Source organism: Neomonachus schauinslandi, chromosome 7 (genome assembly GCF_002201575.2).
Source record: "Neomonachus schauinslandi chromosome 7, ASM220157v2, whole genome shotgun sequence".
NCBI classification, from domain to species: domain Eukaryota; kingdom Metazoa; phylum Chordata; class Mammalia; order Carnivora; family Phocidae; genus Neomonachus; species Neomonachus schauinslandi.
Window position 1 is genome coordinate 139,450,748 of NC_058409.1, and position 21,514 is coordinate 139,472,261.

At 45.0% G+C, this 21,514-nt stretch overlaps 1 protein-coding gene across 1 annotated transcript in view; it reads right to left on the bottom strand.

Annotated features, from left to right (window-relative positions):
- The window catches only part of TRIO (trio Rho guanine nucleotide exchange factor), a 224,096-nt gene that overhangs the window by 150,608 nt on the left and 51,974 nt on the right, over positions 1 to 21,514 (bottom strand). The window contains exons 10-11 of the mRNA XM_044916685.1: positions 15,572 to 15,694; positions 4,268 to 4,459 (exon numbers count right to left, since the gene is read on the bottom strand). Coding sequence (XP_044772620.1) covers positions 4,268 to 4,459; positions 15,572 to 15,694 — 315 coding nt within the window. The remainder of the gene's footprint in view (positions 1 to 4,267; positions 4,460 to 15,571; positions 15,695 to 21,514) is intronic.

Sequence of the window (21,514 nt, forward strand, 5' to 3'; positions counted from 1 at the left end):
AGAACAAAGTACGAATGGAAGAAAATAACGATGCTTATGCTATATTTGGAAATGGAAATATGTCCCTCTATCATTAAATCTCAGAATGGTGAGCTAGAAATAGACATCATTTATTCCCCACGCTGACAGAGGTTATGCTGAGTCTGGAAGACAGGCTAACTAGTGAGATACAAAGATAAGTGAGACATAGTTCTGGTCTTCAAGGAACTTCACATCCACCATGAAAAACAAACAAATGACTAAAACACACCACACACATGAAAGCAGAAGTATATTTCTCCACTGGCCATTCATCTTTGTCCTGGCATGTGATGGGTGGCCAGGGAGACACCTGGGAAGGAGTTTGAAACAGCGAATATGTGACTCAACAATGGGGATAAAGCCTCGAAAGGAAAGGAGGGCAGGTAACACAGGACTAATAACGGGAGAGGTACAGTCAGAGCTGGTGTGAATAAAACACAGAGAGATCGAGAGGTAGAAGACAAAATGCAGGAGGAGAAAACTCCTAAAATAAAATCCAAATTCATGTGGGGCTAATCAACATTCTTTTGAAATACTACCTTAAAAACACTGTCAAAAGGAAAAAGGAGACTATCAGTCTTCCAGCCTTCTGAGAGGAGATAAAGCATCTCATGAATTGCTTTCAGAGGGGGGAAAAAAAACTCGGAAGGGTCCCAGAATGCTTCCAAATCTGGAAGGTGAAATTGAGGCTAACACCTCTATTAACCACCTTCTGCGTCCGACCTCAAGGTAGAAAATATTTCCTCTCTGCTCTCTTCCCAGGAATGGGAATTCTATATTCTGTCCTCTGGGATCAAGAGAGCATGGAGTCCAGAGGTCTCGCTCAGAACCTAAGTGCTTGGTCTGCCACGGCGTGTAACCACCAATCCCCTTCCAGGTGGGATTCATAAGAAGAATTCCCGAGCTAGCACTGAACCGACATCACCTTGATCCAGCACCTTTAAAGTTAGTTGTTAATGAGATCACCTTTGATTATGTGCTCATCAGTGAGCCAGAAATTTACCGCAAAAAGATGAGGGCCACTGCTGTGCTCTGGAGGAAGTGAGAAACCAGCACGCCTGGGCACCCGGGGGCGAGAAAGTTAACCTGCATGCCGCCACTGGGGAGCCTTTGAAAGTTAACTTCCAAAAAGCTTCATGTATTTGCCTAACTGAAAAAGACAACCTGCTTCTTCTCTCTTCCTCTATGTAATTTTAATTGTATGATCTGCTTGAGAAAAATTAATTCAGATAGCAGAGATCTTTTAGCAATTTTCCATTCCTCTGGTACGTTAAACTATTTACTTTATACAAACAGGTATTTGATTAGTAGGACTTCCTCTCCTTGGCCCTTCTGTCACTTTTCATCTTGTTTTCAACTAAATTTGTTCTAAGCGGATCTAAGTTTTCATTCAATAATCAGTTTCAAAACATGATGACTGAGGAAATCATTCCTTTCCCTCATAAAACCTACCAAATACCCCTGTGGGTCTTGGGGCACGATGGATGCAGCACAGAGAAAGGAGATGGGGGAAAATTCTGGAGCTGGTCAGCAAAAATGAATGTACTCCACGAGTGGCTAAAAATGAAGTCCAAGCACATGGCAGGGAAGAATGAGGCAGCAGTCCATGCCTGTGTGTGCCAGCCCCCCCACCCCAACTGGCCATCGGGGGCAGCCTTCCTTGGCCTCGCATCTCTGAAGAAGAACCAAGTCAGGGTCAACATGCTAGCTTCGCTGCCACTGTGGCAGTTTCTCATATAAAAACGGAAGGATGAATGTGCTGAAAATTCTTGAACTGTAACAATGAACCACTCCACCTTTAAACCAGATCTGAGGTCTCCTCAGTCTACCAGCGTCATCAATTCTGGAGGTTCCCATAGCCTAAGTCAACGAAAACAAAATATGTTTTCACTGTTCAATAAATTAACAAGGCTAGTGACAAGACAGACCCTACCACTGGCTAACTGGAATGTTTTCATTCTAAGATTCTTTGTTTTCTTAAAAATGCTACTGATGTAAAAAACCAATGACCACAAGCGGAGTCTCTGGGGGACAGCTTTTATAAAATGCCTTCCTTCAAGCTCCCTTTAGTGTCTGCTTTTTGAAAACTGTAACCAAGTTGAAAAGGTGATGTAAACCATAAATACCGTGTCATGTAAAAGGTCTGCTCTGTCCTAAAGGCAAGCTAAGCCTTTACAAATCCTGCTAAAGAGTATCACTAGGCATGTCACAGAGGCAAGTATCAGATCACCAACACGTGGCTGTGGTTCCTCCCCTCCTGCAGCACAGACCACCCAGGGCCATGGGGGCCACGGCGGCTGCTCAGAGCTCCTCGCTGCTGGCTGGCTGGCTGGCTGCCGCAGCTTCATGAGCAACAGCGCAATCTGCTCTGTCACAAATACCACCTTCTCCCTCTCAGCGTGGGGGTCAAATGCATAAGATAAAGAGAAGCTAACATATCCATACTGAGGAGAAAGAGGGAGACACACACAACTGTACGGCAACTAGGACAAGTGCTACAACAGATGCATGTAAAGAAAGTTCCAGGAAGTGCGAGGGAAAGCGCTAACTCTGCCTGAGGAAGTGAAGGGAAGCAGCAAGTCCAAGTTTCAGGGGTGTGAGAGTGCCATAGGCTTGGGGACACTGTCCTGAGTACGAGGGGCTGGAGGAAAAGTGGAAGCCAGGCCACGAGGATGCTGAGAGGCTTCAGGTCGGTGCCCCACATACACAGAGCCACTGAGGGTTCAAGAGCAAGGCTATGATATAGTCAAATTTCTACTTCTGGTGGCAGTGCTGCGGGAGGCTGGGAAAAGAGCTGCCAGAGGCAGGGAGGCTACGTGGTGGTTACGGCTTGAGTCGAGCTGAGGGAAGAACTTACAGCCTGCTACATCTGTAACTAGAAATTGCTGTGGACAAATGGAGTATTTGTACGTCTCCTCAGAATGACCATGGATCCTCAGAAAAAAACCCAGTTTCTCTGTAAACGTTGTAAAGTCTTTTTTAGTTATGGCATTATTAAAAGAAGGCAAAGAAACTAGCGGCGTTGGTTTTCTATTCTGATGGCCGTCCGAGGCTCATCAAGTGCCGGCTTTTGCAGAAAGGGCTGCTCAGCAGAGGATAGCAGAGCCACCACCAGCCTGGGTGCAGCTGAAGCACAAGGTCTTGGGGCCTCCAGTTTGCCACACGGGCTCGTAGAGTTTCAGAGTAAGAGGGAAGTGTGCTCTCCTGAGAGCCAAGCTTTCAAGTCACAAATGGCCTGGTTGAAGACTGACTGCCCAAGATCCTAGACTTGGCAGTGAAATTCTTTCCTTTTGAATACATCTATTGGTTCCTGATCTCTGATGCCCCTCCCGTGTTCCTCCGGCAGCCTTACTCTTTCTAGATCCTTCTTCCCAGCCTGTGTCTATAAGCTTTCATGTGTTCAATTCCAAATCACCTGGAAGGGCTCCTCAATTCCAATTTATAAAGAGCTGTGGAGAATTTTTTTTCCTTAGAAATAAGATGCAGTAAAGTTGATATCCTTACTGAATTTGTAAGTCCTTTTTTTCTCAAAAGCTACAGGAGTTTCTTGAATTGTAATTTTATGCGATTTCTACTAAGAATAACACATACAGAAGCATAATTAGTACCTATTTTTCATACATCAAATAACATTATCTCTTACAATGAGGTAAGTGCATTAACGAGAGAATACCTATGACATTAGCATTAATATTATCATGGCCATGGTGGCTTTGTACATTTAAATTTAATATTAGTAAAATTCGCTTTTATCAGAATCTGAGAGTAGTCGAACAGTCTGATAAAATCAGAAGTCAACCATGATGTTGGCCACATTGACAGACTAACACACAGAAAGGAAACCCAGCTCTGACCACAACATGCAGGTCGTTTACTGATGCTAAAACGGACGTGCTCTGTTCTCTCTCCAAGTTAAGGGCAGAGCCCTCGGCCCGACACGTCCCTGGCTCACCAGCTACTCCACACCGGTCATCCGCCAGCCCAGCCCTCACGGGTCCAGTCCTGCAGATACACAGGCTCCCACGTCCCCCGGCAGAGGCAGGCTTATGCTTGTGGGGCTAGACGCTAGGAAGCCCAGCGCACCCCCGTCCACGCTGGCCCGCTTGCTGCAAACGCGCTACACCTCATCGCTGGCCACTCTGCTCCACTTCCTCGTATCACGACCAGTCCACTCTGCCCACTCTCTTCCCGTGGGGTTCACAGAGCCTTTCAGACCCAGGCTCCGTTGTGTCTCCTGATGCCTTACCTCCTTGACGTGGCTATGAAAGGACACGGACATGTCCAGCAGGATCTTGCGCTGCTCCACGCGCCGAACAAAATCTTGTATCCGGTCTTCAAGCTGATGGGCAGCCTGATAAATCTCTTCTGGGTCACATTCCCCGGTCTGAGCCAGTTGTTCTGCTGCCTCTAGTAACTTATCCGCGTTGGTATATGTATTCTGCACAAGAGAAAATCCAGAGAAACAGGGTGAATTAAAAACAAACAAACAAACAAAACGGCTGGGCATCCTAACAGACTGCAACTGAGTCAGTTCGGGACATTCCTGATCATTTCTGTAAATTCAACAGAAAAAAAATGATGAGAAGAGATGACTTTAGGAGTTCAATATACCTGCATCAGCAGCTTTTGCCATTACTGTTCTAGACTGTTAAACCCTGAACCTTCCGGCAAAGCCCCTCCCTCTACAGCAGTGCTGGGGTGTCTGTAGGCAGCTTCTGGCTGCCCCACGACTCACAGAGGGCCCTTAGCTTCTTGGGCTGCACATCCAGAAGACAGCACCTAGCACAAGTGCCCACTTCACTTTCCCCTCCAGTCTTGGGGCAGAATGCAGAGTTTCAGTCTTGTTTTTCAGTATGATATACGATTTTGTAATTCCCCAAATGAAGTGGAATGATTACGTTGCAAATACAAGTTGCTATCTTCTTAACGTGTTTCTACTTATCAGTAATCCGTGCTTATCTTTTCTCTACTTAAGGGGACATATTTTTTGAGAAAAAGGAAATGACCATAATGGCTTGTATAAAGTAGCCAGGGTTTTAAAGAGCTGAAAGTTATGTGCAAACAGGTATCAAAAACACTTTGAAAATTACTCCATTTTAATTCATGATAAATGAAAGGCTGCAAATGGGTTCCACAGATACAGAGGTGTGCTAGAGACCTGACTCTGTTCGTGGAGCTGCTCGAGAGAGAGGGTCGGCCGGCAGGGGCCGGGGGCAGCCGAGACAGGTGGGAGGGCTTGGGCGCAGCGTGAGAACAGAGGGAAGGTCTTCCGGGAAGGCCCACAGAGCAGGCTGCGGTCCCTCTGAGAAACAGGTGGAGTCCTTCATCCTTCTCCAACATATGAGTCCCAAAGCTGAGCAGGGTGGGTATCTCATCAGTGGCCCAGAGTGTGAGGCGGTGTCCCCGCAGAGAGCCTGAGCCTGGCTGGGGAAGGACGACAGCGCTCCTGCACGGGCAGCCTCCCACTGGGGAGACTGGTCACATCCAGGGACATTCATCTACTAAGCCAACAGGTTAAGGATAATGAGAGGCAGGGTCCTCACTTCAGAGAAGGGACTTACAAATACGGACAAGGAGAAAAGCTCAGTTAACCCTGTGGCACTGGGCTGGAATTGGAGGTGTGAGTGTGAATACGTGGTTTTCACAGATGTGTGAACATGCACGTTTGTACACACACACACACACTCACATGTCCTATCTCGCTCTGTCCCAAGAAGGCCCAGGAGCAGCAGTGACCCAAAAGCAATAAGCATGTAGCATCCAGATTTCCACCTGTAATCACCGTTCTCCTCTACAAGGAACCAGGGCTCCTGGACAAATGGCTTACTCAGGGGGTGGGGGGACAGACTACAAGAGGAGGCTGAGACATCTTATTGTATCCAAAAGTAAGGAAATGCTCAAGAACAATGTGGGTAGGTCAGGACACAAAAGGCAGCTTGAGGAGGCTCCCAATGGCCAAATCAGGGACAGTCTGAGAGTAAACAATGACAGTAACAGAGTACAATCCATGAAATACAACAGGAAACCATAAGTCCATACAGACACAAATAAATAAATAAAACTGGCTGAGGAACAGGGTATTTATAGAATTTCAAAGTAGCTCCCCACTACATACTTACTAATTACAAAGCGGGGAGGTGACTCATCTTACAATGGAGAAATGTGGCAGACACCACTTTAACCTAGAAATCAAACTGCACGCAGACGTAGCAGGACGAGTTAAAGTCAGGTGCCGACTGGTGGGAAGGCACAAGAAGGACGCGGCAGCCCTGATACACTGGGCCGAGGACGTACGTATAACCGGAATCTACTCATGACCAAACGTCAGACAGACCCAGAGTGAGGAGCATGCTCCAAAATAACGGGCTTGAAATCTTCCAAAGTGTCAGGTCACCAAAGCTCAGGAACAACCAAGGAGGTGCTACAAACTCAAGGACCTCTGAGGTGTGACAACTCAACGCCACAAACGTTTCTGCACTGGGTCTTCTCGCCATAAAGGACATCGCGGGGCCCAGGGGCTGCAAGGTAAGCCTGCAGCAGCGTTCATTTCCTGATTCTGACAGTGGCATGGGGGGCACACAGCAGCAGAATGTCCCTTCCTGGTAGGAAATACATGCTCAAGTCAATGGCTCAAGGGAGAGTTAAGTTCTTTGTGCTGTACTTCCAACTTTCCTGCAAGTCAAAAAAACCCCAAAATTTAAAACAAGTGTAAATACGGCTTGACAGGTATGAGATGGCCTTAGGAAGGACTGTTGTGATGCGCATGAACAGAATGATGGGCACCCCAGGCATCAGCGTGGGGGCAGAAGCAGTCCATCCTGGGGCACGCCGTGAGTCAGGGTGCAGTGTCTACAGAGAATTTAAAAGTGTCCATAAAAGCCAACGAAAAGTCAGTCTATTCTTTTATCATCACCACAGGCTGCACACCCACCTCTCCCTGTGCCACGACCACGAGCACTCACTGGGCCTTGGGTCTAATCCTCAGGACAGCCCCTTCCACAGCTAAGGAAACAGGCCTGCAGGGCAGTCACCGGGCTTGGAGGACAAGGTTGTCGGGAGGTGGGAGCAGGGCTCGGCCCGGGTCTGAGTGTGGAGAGTGTGCCTACAACACGGCAGCTAAATGCCATGTGGCATCCTGGACGGGGTCCTGGAATGGGGCAAACTCAGGAAATCTGAACAAAGGAGGGGCTTCAGTACTGTCAGTTAACTCTAACAAATGTACCATACTAACAGTAAGCATAGGGGAAGCTGGGGGCTGGGTATAGGAACTCTTTGTATCATCCTCACAATTTTTCTGTAAGTCTAAAACTGGTCTAAAAAATAAAGTTTAAAAGTATATGTGTTTATACAGTCGACCCTTGAACAACACATTTGAACTGCACAGTCCATATATACGTGGATTTTTTTTTTAAATGAATACAGTATTGCAAATATACTTTATGATTTTAACTTTTTTTTCTATCTCACTTTATTGTAAGAATACAGTATATAATACATATAACATAAAATATGATAATTGGCTGTTTATGTGGTCAGTAAGGCTTCTAGTCAACAGTAGGCTATTAGATAAGTTGTGGAGGGAGTCAAAAATTATACCCGGATTTTTGAGGTGCCTGGCGGGCTCGATTGGTAGAGCGTGCGACCCTTGATCTTAGGGTTGTAGGTTTGGGCCCCATGTTGGGTGTAGAAATCACTTAGAAATAAAACCTTAAAAAAAGTTATACATGGACTTTCAACTGCAGTGGGGGAGTGTCAGTGTCCCTAAGCCCCACGTTGTTCGAAGGTCAGCTACATGGGTGCATGTATACGCAATATACACACACATACACATAGCGGATGTTTCAGAAAAAACTTTCATCTTTGGAATAATCCTTGGGTACTTTCCACAATTATCTCAGTTAGACCTTCCCTCCTGAGGGGCTGGCTCCTGGGCCCTTCGGTGCAGCCCCTGGGCACAGAGAAAGCTCTCCTCGTGAAGCTCAGCTATCAGCATCAAGGGCTCCTGCCACCGAGGTTCTGCATACATTGCCGACCAAGGGTCTATGACCATCAGAGGCTCAGTTTCAGGTGACTTTTCTGGGGACGATGGCTTTATGGAGACCCAGGCTTCCCTCCGCGAAGCCTCATCCAGGAAGCATGCTCTGCATCTCTGGGCAGAGGCACGAAAGAAGCTAACAGAGTATCATGCTTTCTGCAGCACACACACATTCTTTTAAGAGCTAAATCCTATTTTCTTATTGTCATCACCGCCATGAAGTTGCTTACCTCTCGTGTTTGATAAGGGGATCGGCCGGTGATATTGCTTCCCAGCACTGAACACTTGTCTCTGAAAGCTTTTCTACCTCTTTGCCAGCGGGGAAGGATATTTGAGACATATGTGAGTTCGTTCCCAACAAACAAGTGCATTTTTTAATTTTCGGAGACACTACCCGGTATTTACTTTGTCCCACCTCTCATTTTACACTTGGAGAAAATGAGCCCGCACGACAGACTCCATGGCTTTCCCTGGGCCCCCACGAGGGGCTGGTGGAGCCAGGGTCAGCATGCAGGGTCTCTGAGACCGAAGGCCTTCCTGCGAACAGAGCCCACCCTGGGTCCCACTGCCACAGAAGATAACAGATTTCCATGTGCTAATGAGCATACTGGTCATAAATGGTGACTCTGGAGCCCCTGGGCCTGGGCCCCGCAAAGCCCTATCACAAGAGCGCAAAGGGGAAGTGACTTGTCCAAGTCAGTCAGGAGAGCTAGGATTGTTCAAACAACAAATGGCCAGGCCAGGGTTCCTCTTGCAAGGGGAAATTCAGTACTTAAATTTCTACTTCAGGGGAGGTGCTGTCAGGAGGCTGTTTTAGAGCCTGAAGAAACCAGACTTCTCCTGCCTTCGGCCTGCCATCCTGTCCCCAAAGGCATCTCTCTGTGGGCCCAGTTCCTCCTCTGAGAGGTGGGCCCACATTCCCTGGGAGGAGGATTAAAGGAGATACTAGAAGGGCCAGGCCCGGGTGGGGGCGGAATGGTTTCCTCTTTTCTGGAGAAGAAAATTCAAATTGCAAAAGTGCTAGGACTCAGGAAACACTGCAGGGCAGATCGGGCCTTCCTTTCTCTACAGATCCTCAGCTGCACTGGTCTGGGACCAACAGAAGATGGCCAGAGGCTACATTTAGACAGAATCCAGGGTTTTCTTGATCTTAGAAAACACAGGAGAGGAGGAGAACATAAGTATTTCAAGGAATGATTACTTCTATTCCGTTTTGTTTTGTTTAAAAAAAACAACAGACCGAAGTCTGCATATAGAAAGCTTTCAAGGTATTTTATACTAATGTAACAAAAAAGAATGATGGGTCAGTACATCTATAATCTGTATTAAAAACCCCAGTGTTGGGGGCGCCTGGGTGGCTCAGTCGGTTGAGCGGCTGCCTTCAGCTCAGGTCATGATCCTGGGGTGTTGGGATCGAATCCCCACGTCTGGCTCCCTGCTCAGCAGAGAGCCTGCTTCTCCCTCTCCCTCTGCCTGCCACTCTGCCTACTTGTGCTCTCTATCTCTCTGTCAAACAAATAAAATCTTTAAAAACAAAAAACAAAAAAACAAAACCCAGTGTCCTGGGATGCCTGGTTGGCTCAGTCGGTTAAGCGTCTGCCTTTGGCTCAGGTCATGATCTCAGGGTCCTGGGATCCAGCCCCACATCGGGCTCCCGGCTTAGTGGGAACCCTGCTTCCCCCTTTCGCTCTGCCCCCCGCTTGTGCTATCTCAAATAAATAAAATCTTAAAAACAAACAAACCCAGTGTTCTGAATCATTTAAAAGGCCCATAAATTGCCAGGGATCATCTTTTCATCCACGAAGGGAAAGCACAGGACACAAGCCTGCCACCCCTCTCCCCAGCACACACACAGGTGATACAGAGCTGAAATCCGCTACCATGTGGTAAAACTCACAACACTAGGAGCAGAAGTGAAAAAGTCTGTATGGCACATATTTAGGTACAGCAAAATAGTGACTACTGACGGCTATCTGTATGTGTTAGCATTTTACCAGAGAAATAATTTTGGGGGCAGGGGGGCAGGGCAAGGTTCTAGGCAGGGAATCAGCACAGCTAGTCTCGTCACAGCTACCTGGCGAAGGAAGAAATTAGGTATCATTTTACAGCTAGGGAAACTGAGGCTTGGAGAAATGGAGGAACTTGCCCATGGTCATAAAAGCAGTGAAGGCCTTAGGAAATTTAAGAAGTGTCTATGATAAGGGAAATTTGTTATCTTGTAAGCCACATGCCAACCTGAAGGAAATCCTTGATAGTAAACATCGGGCCAAAATTCTCCACTACGAATTTATTTAAAAAGACAAAATACCACACCTTATATCAAAAAATGAACTTATTGTGAAATGGTAGCCTGTGGTATAGAAGCAAGGATCTATTAACTGTAGCAAATCAAAAATTTAGGACATGCTGTGCATAAAAGAGGACAATGAGCTCAGTAGCGACCAGGGAACTGGAGAATAGGCCTGATTATCTTCTGCAAATCTTGCCCAAATGGAATGTCTCCTGCTTTCCTAAATGCCACACTTCTTTATCCCGGGAGACAAGATAATTACATGGCACACATAAAAAGTTGTTGACAGAAACGGCTTCATGGAGAAGGCTGTCACAATACGTTCCATCTTTGGAAGGTGATGTGAATCTCAGGGGACAGGCAGACAGGAGAGAAGGCAGTGTAAGCGCTCGCAGGATACACGCCCGTGGGGAGATGCTATGGCAGAGATTTACTAATCGTATTCAAGAAATCTGTGCTCTGGAAGCCGGCTTCTTCCTTGAACCAGAATTTTGTGGGCTTTACTTTACCGGCTATTGTAATCATAGCTTTTTAAATCTAAAAAGGAACATTAACTTGAATACCTACTTAAAAGGTAAAAGAGAAAAATGCCTGCCTGAGCATCTCCCTCTCCAACAGTCATGTGCAGAAAGCTTCCGTGGGGAAAGCACGTATTTCTTCTGTAAAGCTCCCGCGTGAAAATGCGACATAGTTGCCCAGGCCACACCCTCTACATTCATCAGCCCAAATTCATGCAATAGGAAGTAGCTACTCACAATCACCGTACAAAATAAAGAAGGGATGGATCATCAGATTAGTAGAGAGGAGGTTCTTGGCTCTGCAAAACTGCAGGCAAAACGTATCCAAGTGCTTCCTGATGTGGCCCCAGCGGCGCCTGAAACAAAGCCCCACGCCGGCGGCTCCTGCAGGAAGTCTCGCGCCCTGCAGACGTGAGGCCAGGCTGTGCAGCTCGCTCCCACCAACTCAACCTGACTTCTTCTCAGGTTCCTCCTTCCCAGAACACCAGAACTGTTCTACATAATAAATCTATATTTAGTGCCTTTTAAATGAATTCAACCATAAGATTTTCACCACTTCCTTCTTGTATCTGGTACTTCACCATATGCCACAACTCACTGTTTTGGAGAAGCTGGCTATAAGTGTATTAAATAAATGGCTAAATCTAGATTGCTAAAGACAATTTAGAATTGGTTTTCCGAAGGACCCTTCAAGATGCAACCCTAAAAAACCACCAACCGTAAACAACGGCAAAAAAGAATTTTCTTCTCCCTAAACCCCAGAATTTGTTTTACTTTTGTGAATATGTTTCAGAAAATGAAATACAGCTCCTTATTAAGCACTAACAATACCGTATCTGCTCCCAAATTTAAGGGGCTTCCAAAGGCCATCCTGTTCAAAAAAGGACATAAATCTAAAATACCGACTTAGATCTCTGCCATACGCACTTCTGTGATTTGTTCTGCCGGACAGCAGTCGAGGATGGGGCAGGCAGGGGAAAGGGTGCTGAAGGTCACTGCCGCGGGCCTCGGCCTGTGCTGCGCCGAGCCTGTGTCCCTCGGGAAGAGCCAGAGAACTACAGTGAAGGAAGCTACAAACACAACATGTAATCTTGCCTCGAGGGCAAGGCCACTGTTTGTCTGGACCAAACCTGCTGCACATGGCCAGGATCTGAAAATCAGAGGGAGGGACAGCGGGTGCGGATGTCTGCAAAGTGAACTAAGGGTTTGTATTCAAGGCTGCTCTTGAGGCACAGCTCCGATTTGGGGTTTAAGCACCTACAGTGTACGGGGAGGAGTATGGGCACCCCTTCGAGTCCCAGGGACAAAGAGCACAGATAAGAAAGGGCTGGGACTCAGCTGAGTAGGTAGAGGTGAGCGCAAACAAGCATCTGCCTCTCTCTGAACCCGGGGTGAAGAGCAGACCACAGCTCAGGGTGCTACTTTGACCCTTGGCTTGCCCTAGAAACCTGAGGGCAGAAATGTTTCCCACAAAGAGTCTTCTCATTCTTGCTGCCCCCTGGGAACCTGTGTTGACAGCTTTGATGGTTGGCTTAGGCCAGAGGAGATGAGTTTACCATGGAAAGATAGGGCGTTAGCCATAGTAGAGATTTTAATTTGGAATGGAAGGAACCACAGGAACTGGAGGGAGAAGGGTCGATGGAGTGCTGGACACACAGGGACGTTCGGTAGACCATCATCCTCCCTATTAGAGGGAGCTCAGGAAGGTGTGGGAAGAGGCGAGAGCAGCCCAGCCTACGGCCATGGGTGACCGTGCTACTTGAGGGAGCAGCCTCCATGTCCAGAGCCTGGTTGTTTGCAGTTCTGCCTCTCACTTTCTTCAGTGCCTGAAGTCTTTGCTCATATGACACAAATTTCATATCCAGCCCCAAACCACATCGGCCACAGCAGTAGCTTATCGCATGGAAAAAATGAAGGGGAGATAAGAGCACATTTTCCACATTTCTTCTACAAGAGGAAGACAAAATATTTTCCAACAGGCATGAAGTAGGGACACCACACATAAAACAGACAAGAAAAATGCTCCAAAGACGCATCCTGCTTGCGGCAAGGCTGCTGAACACACTATCTTTTCCTGCTCCTTTCTCGAGATGGAGAAAGCAGAAAGACAGGGATTGTCATTTTTACTTTGTATGTGAAGACATGTAGAGAAGGCATTTTCACTGAACAAGACTTAAGCGCAGACTGTTCTGTTATCCCATTAAGTCTGTCCCGAATTCAGTTCCCCAAACTAGTGTGTACCTTAACCCTCTGTCATGCAGAACCTACGGACACACAGCCACGGTTTACTCCTCTATCTATCCTGCCTTACAGATGAGACCACATTGTTGGATCTATTGACACTCTTCCTTTTTATAAGGGAAGAAGCTCTTTATTTCTAATCATGTTTTTATACCCTCCAACCTATTTGCTTAATATTAATATTCGTAAATCAGTTTTATTTTGGTTAATATTTGCCTGCTGGATCTTTCTCTAATAAGCTATATACTTTTAAACTTCCTGGGTATTTATGTTTTAGGTGTGTCCTCTGAAAATAATACCATGATTTTTTAAGAGAATCAGAGAATCTTTTATCTCTTTACAAGTAAAATCTATTCTGCATTTATTGTAATTACTGATACTTATGAACAAATTACTGCATCTTATTCTGTGATTTCTATCATGATTTTTGGTTTCTTTGTTTCTTTTGCTTCCACCAGACCATTTCCATGAATTTTTATTTACCCAGTTTTCTGTTTCTTTTCCTGCTACACTTACTAGGACGTGACACTTCCTATCCCTAGACTCTAAGTGGTCACTCCAAAATGCTAATGTGCCTGGGAGTTTACAAGTGTCAGTCAGCTGAGCAGTAGTTCCTGCCGGCCTCAGAACCCACTTCCTCTTCCAAGTTAAAGTGCTCTGGTACTTCAGCGCCATCCTGTCTTTACTCCAAATCTACCGTTTAAATGGTCAATCTTTGGATTTACAAATATATTTCCCAATTTCTATGCTCATTCTTGATCCCAGTCCTTTCTTCTCATACTTTCCTTTTTATTAACTAATTCATTTGATAAATATCTGCTGATCACTTAAATGTGCCAGGCATTGTTCTAGGCGTTAGAGATAGAGAACAAAACAAAGTCCCTGTTTTTGCAGCGTTCCCATTATAGTGGGTGCTTCCATTATTCTTACTCCACTATATGCCTTGCGGCACGTGGGTGGCTCAGTCAGTTAAGCGTCCTACTCTTGGTTTCAGCTCAGGTCATGATCTCAGGATCGTGAGATCAAGCCCCATGTCGGCGTGATCATGGAGCCTGCTTAAGATTCTTTTCCTTCTCCCTCTGCCCCTCCCCCACCACTCTGATGCAAGAGCAATCTTTCTTTCTCTCTGAAATAAACAAATCTTTAAAAAATTAAACTATATGCTTTAGTTCTTCTGGTAAGTATCTGAGTAATAAACTCACTCAGTCTTGATCCACATTTTATCCTCATCATTGAACGATAGTTCAGCTGGATCTCGAATTCCAGGTTCAGAGTTAATTTCCCTTTAGACTATTCTACCAACTTCCAGAATCTGTGGTTCCTGGTGAGAAGTGGGCTTGCTTTCTTGCTTCCTTCCTTCCCTCCTTTCTTTCTTTCTTCCTTCTTTCTTTTTTTAAGATTTATTTTTTTTAGAGAGAGAGCAAGAATGAGTGGAGGGTAGGGGCAGAGGAAGAGGGAAACTCCCAAGCAGACTCCCCACTGAGCGCAGAGCCCGGCGCGGGGCTCGATCTCACGACCCCGAGGATCACGACCTGAGCCGAAAGCACGAGTCGGGCGCTCAACCAACAGTGCCACCCAGCTCCCCAAGAAGTCGGCTGTCTTTCTAATAACCCTTCTCACAGGGGTTGTTTTGTCATTTCTGTCCTTGTTTTTAAGACTTTATCTCTGATGTTCCTCGGTTTTACAATAATGTCTTTCAGTTTGGATGCATCCTACTAGACAACTTCTGTTTAAAGGAACTTTCCCCCTACACCTCCTTATAACTTCCATATAACATGGAATGGACACACACACAAGGCCATGGTATTGTAATTTCTCCCTTCTTCACTCCACTTTCTTTCAAAACACAAAACAAAAAGCACATTTACCAAATAATAAGTAGAAGGTCCTGGCCTGGGTACTTTCCATGCTGCTGCCACACACACCCCTGACTTCCTCTCTTCCAGAAGCCTTCACTGTGCCTACTTTCCAGATAAGAATGTCAATCTGAGAAATGTGAAGAGACTTTCCAAACGACGCAGCTAGTGAGTATTATAGCCCATGCTCCAACTCCACAAATCCCATGCCCTAAACACACTACACACCCTACATCCTGTTTCTAAGCACACACATTTAAGAGAACTGGAAAAGGACAAGAAATGCTGGCCCATCATTACAGAAATGCAAGAACCATTACTGTTTATCAGTTGAAATCTCACAAATGAGTCAATAGGCATTGGTACAATAAATATGGCAAAAACATTCAGGGCATTTTTCTGTGTCAAGAACACCTTATTTTATGGCCCAGCCAACAGACGATATCTGAGCAGGCAAGGACAGCCTCACTCTTAAATCTGAGCATTACCTCCTCTGAATCACCTTTAAACATATCTAGCCAAGGATCAGTCATCTCAGATGTGGTTAAAACGAATTCAAAACCAACCACATAGTATTTATGGGAGAAAATAGTGAAAGCCATGGTTTTACCTGTGCTACTTCTTCGAAATCTTCATGACGTTTCTGCAAAGCTCTGGCCCGATGAAGAGATTTCCCCACACCCGTATGTTTGCTCAGAAATGCTTCTCCATGGTTCTCAATCCAGTCCAGCACCTACAATAAAATACAGGCATATATGCCATAAAAACAATGTTCTGCCTTGTTCGATGGCTAGGGCTACCCGCTGATACATTCTGTTGTCAAAACTATAACAAACGAGAAGCAAAGGAAGGAAAAAAACTGGAAGCAACTGGACACTAATCTACCATGCCTGATCAGCTTTCCCAGCGTGATTTTCAGCAGCTCTTAACTGTAAGAGCATAAGTTTGTCTCTGTATAAATATTACGTGCAGTAATGATTAAGTCTCATCTCATTTTATGTGCAACGGAGCATCCAAAACTGAATGGGTTTTGGATAAGATACTGGTTATCAAGCCACTGACAACCAGTTTAACTTAACATTTCTATAAGGCTCAAAGCTTCCCAACTCTGGCAATTCAACTTTAACCACAGAGTTAATGTTTTTCTGCCTCTTCTTTAGAACATGGAAAACACAAAAATAAAACCTAAGAAAACAAAACACTTAAATGCCTCCATTCTGGTCTTTGAGGATAATTTATTCTGTAAACTACTAAGCTGTTGTGAAAGCTAAACATTCCACGAATTTAATTACTTAAAAGTTCTTGCAAGTTGACATCCACCACATACAGAAAGGGAGTAAAAGTTAAGCAGTGCGACCCGATGTTTCTAGGTTCAGAGTCAGTACTGAGGAGTTCACTGGCTCTCTTACTTGAGAAACCACAAAAAACTAACAAAAATATTTACACTACCCTCAAATGTACACTTGGCCTCTTTCTGATGGGGAAAAGAGAACTAGCAAAAAATAAGTCAGTGACATCTTCCGCTAAAAACTAAAACTTTGGGTACAAGGTATTTAAATATTCGAATACATTTGTTAACAGACTGCTGAAGGCCACCTCTCATACTTCGAATTTAGTAACTACGGTAATGATGTATATGGATCAAAACTCTCTCAGACTGAAGAACCAGCGGGGGAGGCACAGCCAGGACAGTGGTTGAGGGGACAACCTGGAAGCAGACCAGTCATGGCTCCCCACTAATGGCAAAATAAAAGGGGTCTTAACTTGGGATTCAGTGCTATGAAAAGGATCCCTTGCCCTTTGTTACCTGCACTAGAGAGAGATCAGCTGTGCTGACAGAACTCTGAAAAAGAAGGGAAAAAAAAAAAGGGCAGCTGGTAAGGGCCAGTTGTCCAGGGACAACTGGCCTTGTTATCTATCGCTCCAAACCAGCGACCTTCAGAAGCCAAGGGTCTGACCAAAGGCCCTTTCTGCATAGGGTTTAGCAAAGTTAGTAGTACATGTAAATAAAACAGATTGCAAACCTGAATAAATCACTGATGGTCTTTCTTAAAGACCCTGCAGAATTAGCAGAAGTGTTGGTGCATTGGGCGTGGGGGGGGGGGGGGGGGCATAGAGGCCAAGCCTTGCAGCAGAGACTCAGCTAAAGCCACATCTACCTTATTGTTATAGCTCATTTCTGAACCTCTTCTGTCAACACCACCGATCTGCTAGTCACTGGGGTCACACTATCAGAGTACTTCTGAGTGGATCTATATGTATTGTGTCACCTCACTCCCAGCCCTCCTGAAAGCTCTCTCGTTTCCACCCTCCATTTCTAGCCCCCGCTGCATACCCAGGGCCTAGCTATGTCTTCTTGGGCGAGTTCTTCATCCTTCCTGGACTGTAGCTTCCTTGGTGCTCGTGACTATAACGGGGAGTTGTGAGGGCTCTGCTGAGCACATTAACACCAGCTCGGCGGATACACAGTATGTGTAGCATCCCCACCCCTAACCCGTAGCCCATGGCAGGCTTCCATCTAATTGTAAGCTCTTTGGTGGCACAAGCTACAATTATCCGTTGCTTTTCAGTTTAAATTTTTTTTTTTTTTAAGTAATCTCTACACCCAACACGGGGCTCAAACTCATGACCCCAAGATCAAGAGTCACACACTCCTCCGACTGAGCTGGCCAGGCACCCCATCCATTGCTTTTTAATTAGTGTACATTATTTTCCTTTCTTGAGATAAGAGAGAGAGAAAGAGAGAGAGACTGCACTTTAGTATTACCATTAGTAAGTAGAGCTACATTCACGCCTGACTTCAAGGCAGATATAAAGCTGCTGAGTTGTTTACATGAGTCTCTTAATTCATATTATAAAACACAGATCCTGTTCCACTCCTACAAAATGTCCACTGACAACTTCAAGACATCTCAACCTCAAGGATGGATACAGTTAAATGGAAAGTGCCTCTGGGCACGAGGCCAATACCACACAGGAGACAAGGATCAAATATTTTAAGCCTGAAAAGAACTTAAAGATACATAAGTCTCCCTGCCTATCAGATCTGTATGAAGGACTAAGAGATCTTTCTTTTTAACTACAGTATATTCTGTATATTCCTCAACTTTACTGTTAAAAGAAAAATTGAGCCACTGGTAAGCAGCAAATCTGATAACCACCAGCAACTCAATACAGACTTGAAACAAGGACACAATTTGAAAAAGTAAAATGTAAACATTATTTGGTAGAAAGGGCTGAGGAAACAAACTACAGTATTTTTAAAATAATAAAAATTTGGTTTTGGGGCTCCTGGGTGACTCAGTCGTTCAGCGTCTGCCTTGGGCTCAGGTCATGATCCCGGGGTCCTGGGATGGAGCCCCGCATCGGGCTCCCTGCCCGGCAGGAAGCCTGCTTCTCCCTCTCCCACTCCCCCTGCTTGTATTCCCTCTCTTGTGTCTCTCTCTGTCAAATAAATAAATGAAATCTTTAAAATAAATTTAAAAATAAAAATAAAAAAATAAAAATTTGGCTTTGAAGCCTAAGAAAAGTCTTTCAGGAAGTGTAAGTTGGAAATTAAAGCTATTATGAACCAACTGCTCAGAGTTACAATTTTTCTTTTATTAGCGGTTCCTTTAGACAGAATTGTAAATACCAGGTGAAACTGTATTTCCAACAAACATGAAAGTAATTCAAAGAAGGTGTACAAACTCCAAGCACTTAAAAAAAAAAAAAAGTGGCAGACAATTATGAAATCCAGCTCACACTCAAAACCAAATTCCCCACAAGGCTTTCGCTTCTTCTACAAGTCTGAGAACATTTCCCAGATTGCCAAGGAATCAATACAGCTGCCCAAAGAGCATTTCAAAGACATGCTTGTGGAATCTTTTGCATTTAAAACATAAAAATATTTGCGAATCAGGGGCTTCATCAACCTAATCCAGCCAGCCGCCTCCCTGACCTCATCTGTCGCCAGGAGCCGTTATTTGTCTTGTGGCCCCAGCCCCAGAAACAAGGCTGGCACAGGATTTGAGGCTCTGCTGCTAGACTGAAGGGAAAGGACAAAAGTGATCCCTTCCCACAGGCTACCTGGTTCCTGTGCAGGAGAGCAAAGCTAGGAGGCCTAGGCCACCTCCCTCTCTGGGCAGAAGATGTGGTGGGAGCTCATTCGTCTGTACATCAGTGCCCTCTAATGGACACAGTGACAGCCCCAAGGTCAAGGTCACTCTAAAGTGAGCCACCAACACAACACAGATACCGTCTCAGCATCTAAGTCAAAATGTCAGATGGTCAGGAAACCTTACATATTGTTTAGCTTAACTCCCTGTTTGTAATTACAAGATAGATCATGATGATGGCAAGTATGATTATGCTCATTTCTTACCTAATAATTATATTGCTGTCTGAGAACCTGCTGCTGCAGCAAGCACTGACCTGGGCTGTGTGTGCACCAAGCCATCAATCCTCACAGTGAGCTGGGGTAGGGGAGGCATATCATATCCCCATTTCACAGATGAAGACATAGGACCAAAGACTCTCAACTAAGGGTCTTTGTGGAAGAGCCAGTCTGGGGACTAAGATCCAGAAAATCTGGTCAAAGGGTCCATTCTCTTAAACCGCTGGTCTATACACCTCTTGAGTCAGCTCAAGGGCCATATAAGTGCCACAATGGGGTCTGGAAGGAACGAGCTGCTCTTGTTTGCCAACAGCTAGGGGCTTCTGGGCAAACAACCTCTGATGAAGTGACTGTGTTATAATGGACAGCAAACACTACCAACTCTCAGTTAAAGGCCGTGGGAACTGGCTGCTGGCGCCTTTCCCCCAACTTACGAGGCAGAGTTCCGGCCATCTTGTACAACCTATGTGATTTTCTGTGACAAGCCCCCACTACCTAACACTCACTGTTTCCTGGACTACTATTTCTGGTGACTGCTTCTTTAAGAATTTGTGACTAAATACTACACCCCCATCAGAGGAAACTAATTCTTACAGACCCATGTCTCAACAATAGACAATATGAAGACCACGTAAAGACATCTTCCCTTTAAAACGCAGAGGTGTTTATTTCAAATACTGACTGGAGTCACCTCCTACTATCACCACGACTCACATCACTGCCGCCAGCATTATTTACTGAGAGATTATTCCACGCCATGTTCGGGAGGGCAACACATGCAGGTCCATAATCCCTTATCCACAAAAAAGCTGCAACAGCTCTGAAATTCTCAGTATTTTTTCAAAACTTGGTCCCAAGTTTTGGCACCAAGATCCGACTCCCTTAGTGTAGTTTAGAGTCCTTGTCCATTTGGCTGCAGAAATCTCCATGTTTTCCTTTAGAGTATGGGGGGCGGCCCAGACCCCACGAGAGTGTCCTGTATCACACACTGTATGCACTCTGTTATCTTCCTATTGTTAAAGTTTGAAAAACTCTCAACCCCCAAACATATCTATCCCCAAGGGCTACAAACGAGAGAGTGGACTTTGATTACTGTCCCTATTCAACAAGAAATGGAGGCTCAGAGAAGTGAAGCGACTTGCCCAAGAAAGAAGACCGAGGAAAAAGATTCACATGAAGGTCTTCAGAGCCCCAAACTCAGGCTCTAACCCGTCATTACATTACATCATGGCTTGTAGATACTACATGAACGCTGTAAAAATATTTCTAAAATCAGAGTTTCAGCTCTAGGAGGGCTGTTTATAAGAACTAGGTAAGACCCCGGACATAAAACAACCAAGAACACATGAAGCCAGTCTGGTTTTACTGGGAACTCCGGATCCAAAGAGTATTCAGGGAAAGTATACAAATATCTGTGAAATCCACCCACCATTTTAAAGAGACATAATCAGTGAATAAGCGTTTTCTGTCAGAATAATGAGAATTCCTTCTAAGTCACATTTATTCAGTTCACAAAACACAAACACATGAATCAAGTGAAAAACCAAGTTAATTCTAAAATACCCTAAATGTGTTCTTTTTTAACATAAAATCCGATTTTTCCAGTGACAAAATACTAATTTCCTCCCTGCCCATTCCCTATAAAACCAAAATTAACCCAGTTTCATTTAGTTACTTCCCTGTTCGACCCTTGTTGGTTTTCATTTAAATCACCAGGGATGCCAATCTCAAAATAGACATACTATGTTTCCAGGGCTATTTTTAAAATTTTTTTTCCCCCCGGGCCATTTTTAAATAAGTGCTCCTGAAACAATCATTTAGATCAGAGCTTTCTTGATTATCAAATCCATGATATTTTAACGATTATAACAAAAAATGAGTGATTAGGCAACAAAGCAGGAGACCAAAAAGGAGGCCTTCGCTTAGAGAATGCTTTTATGAAAGCCTGGTGTTTACCATTGCCGTGAGGATATCCAATATTATGCTGTTAATGAAATCTGCCCACAAAGTTAAAATCACAAAAAGAAGGAATACTCTGAGTTTATATTATTGAATCCCACATACACACCCTCTCTCAGGCTGCCTGGTACCTCTTCCCAGAAGCTCAGAGCATATTTTACCTGAAACCAGCATCCTCGTTCATGTTCTTCCCTTTCTTTCTGGTGGAGGCCAGGCTCG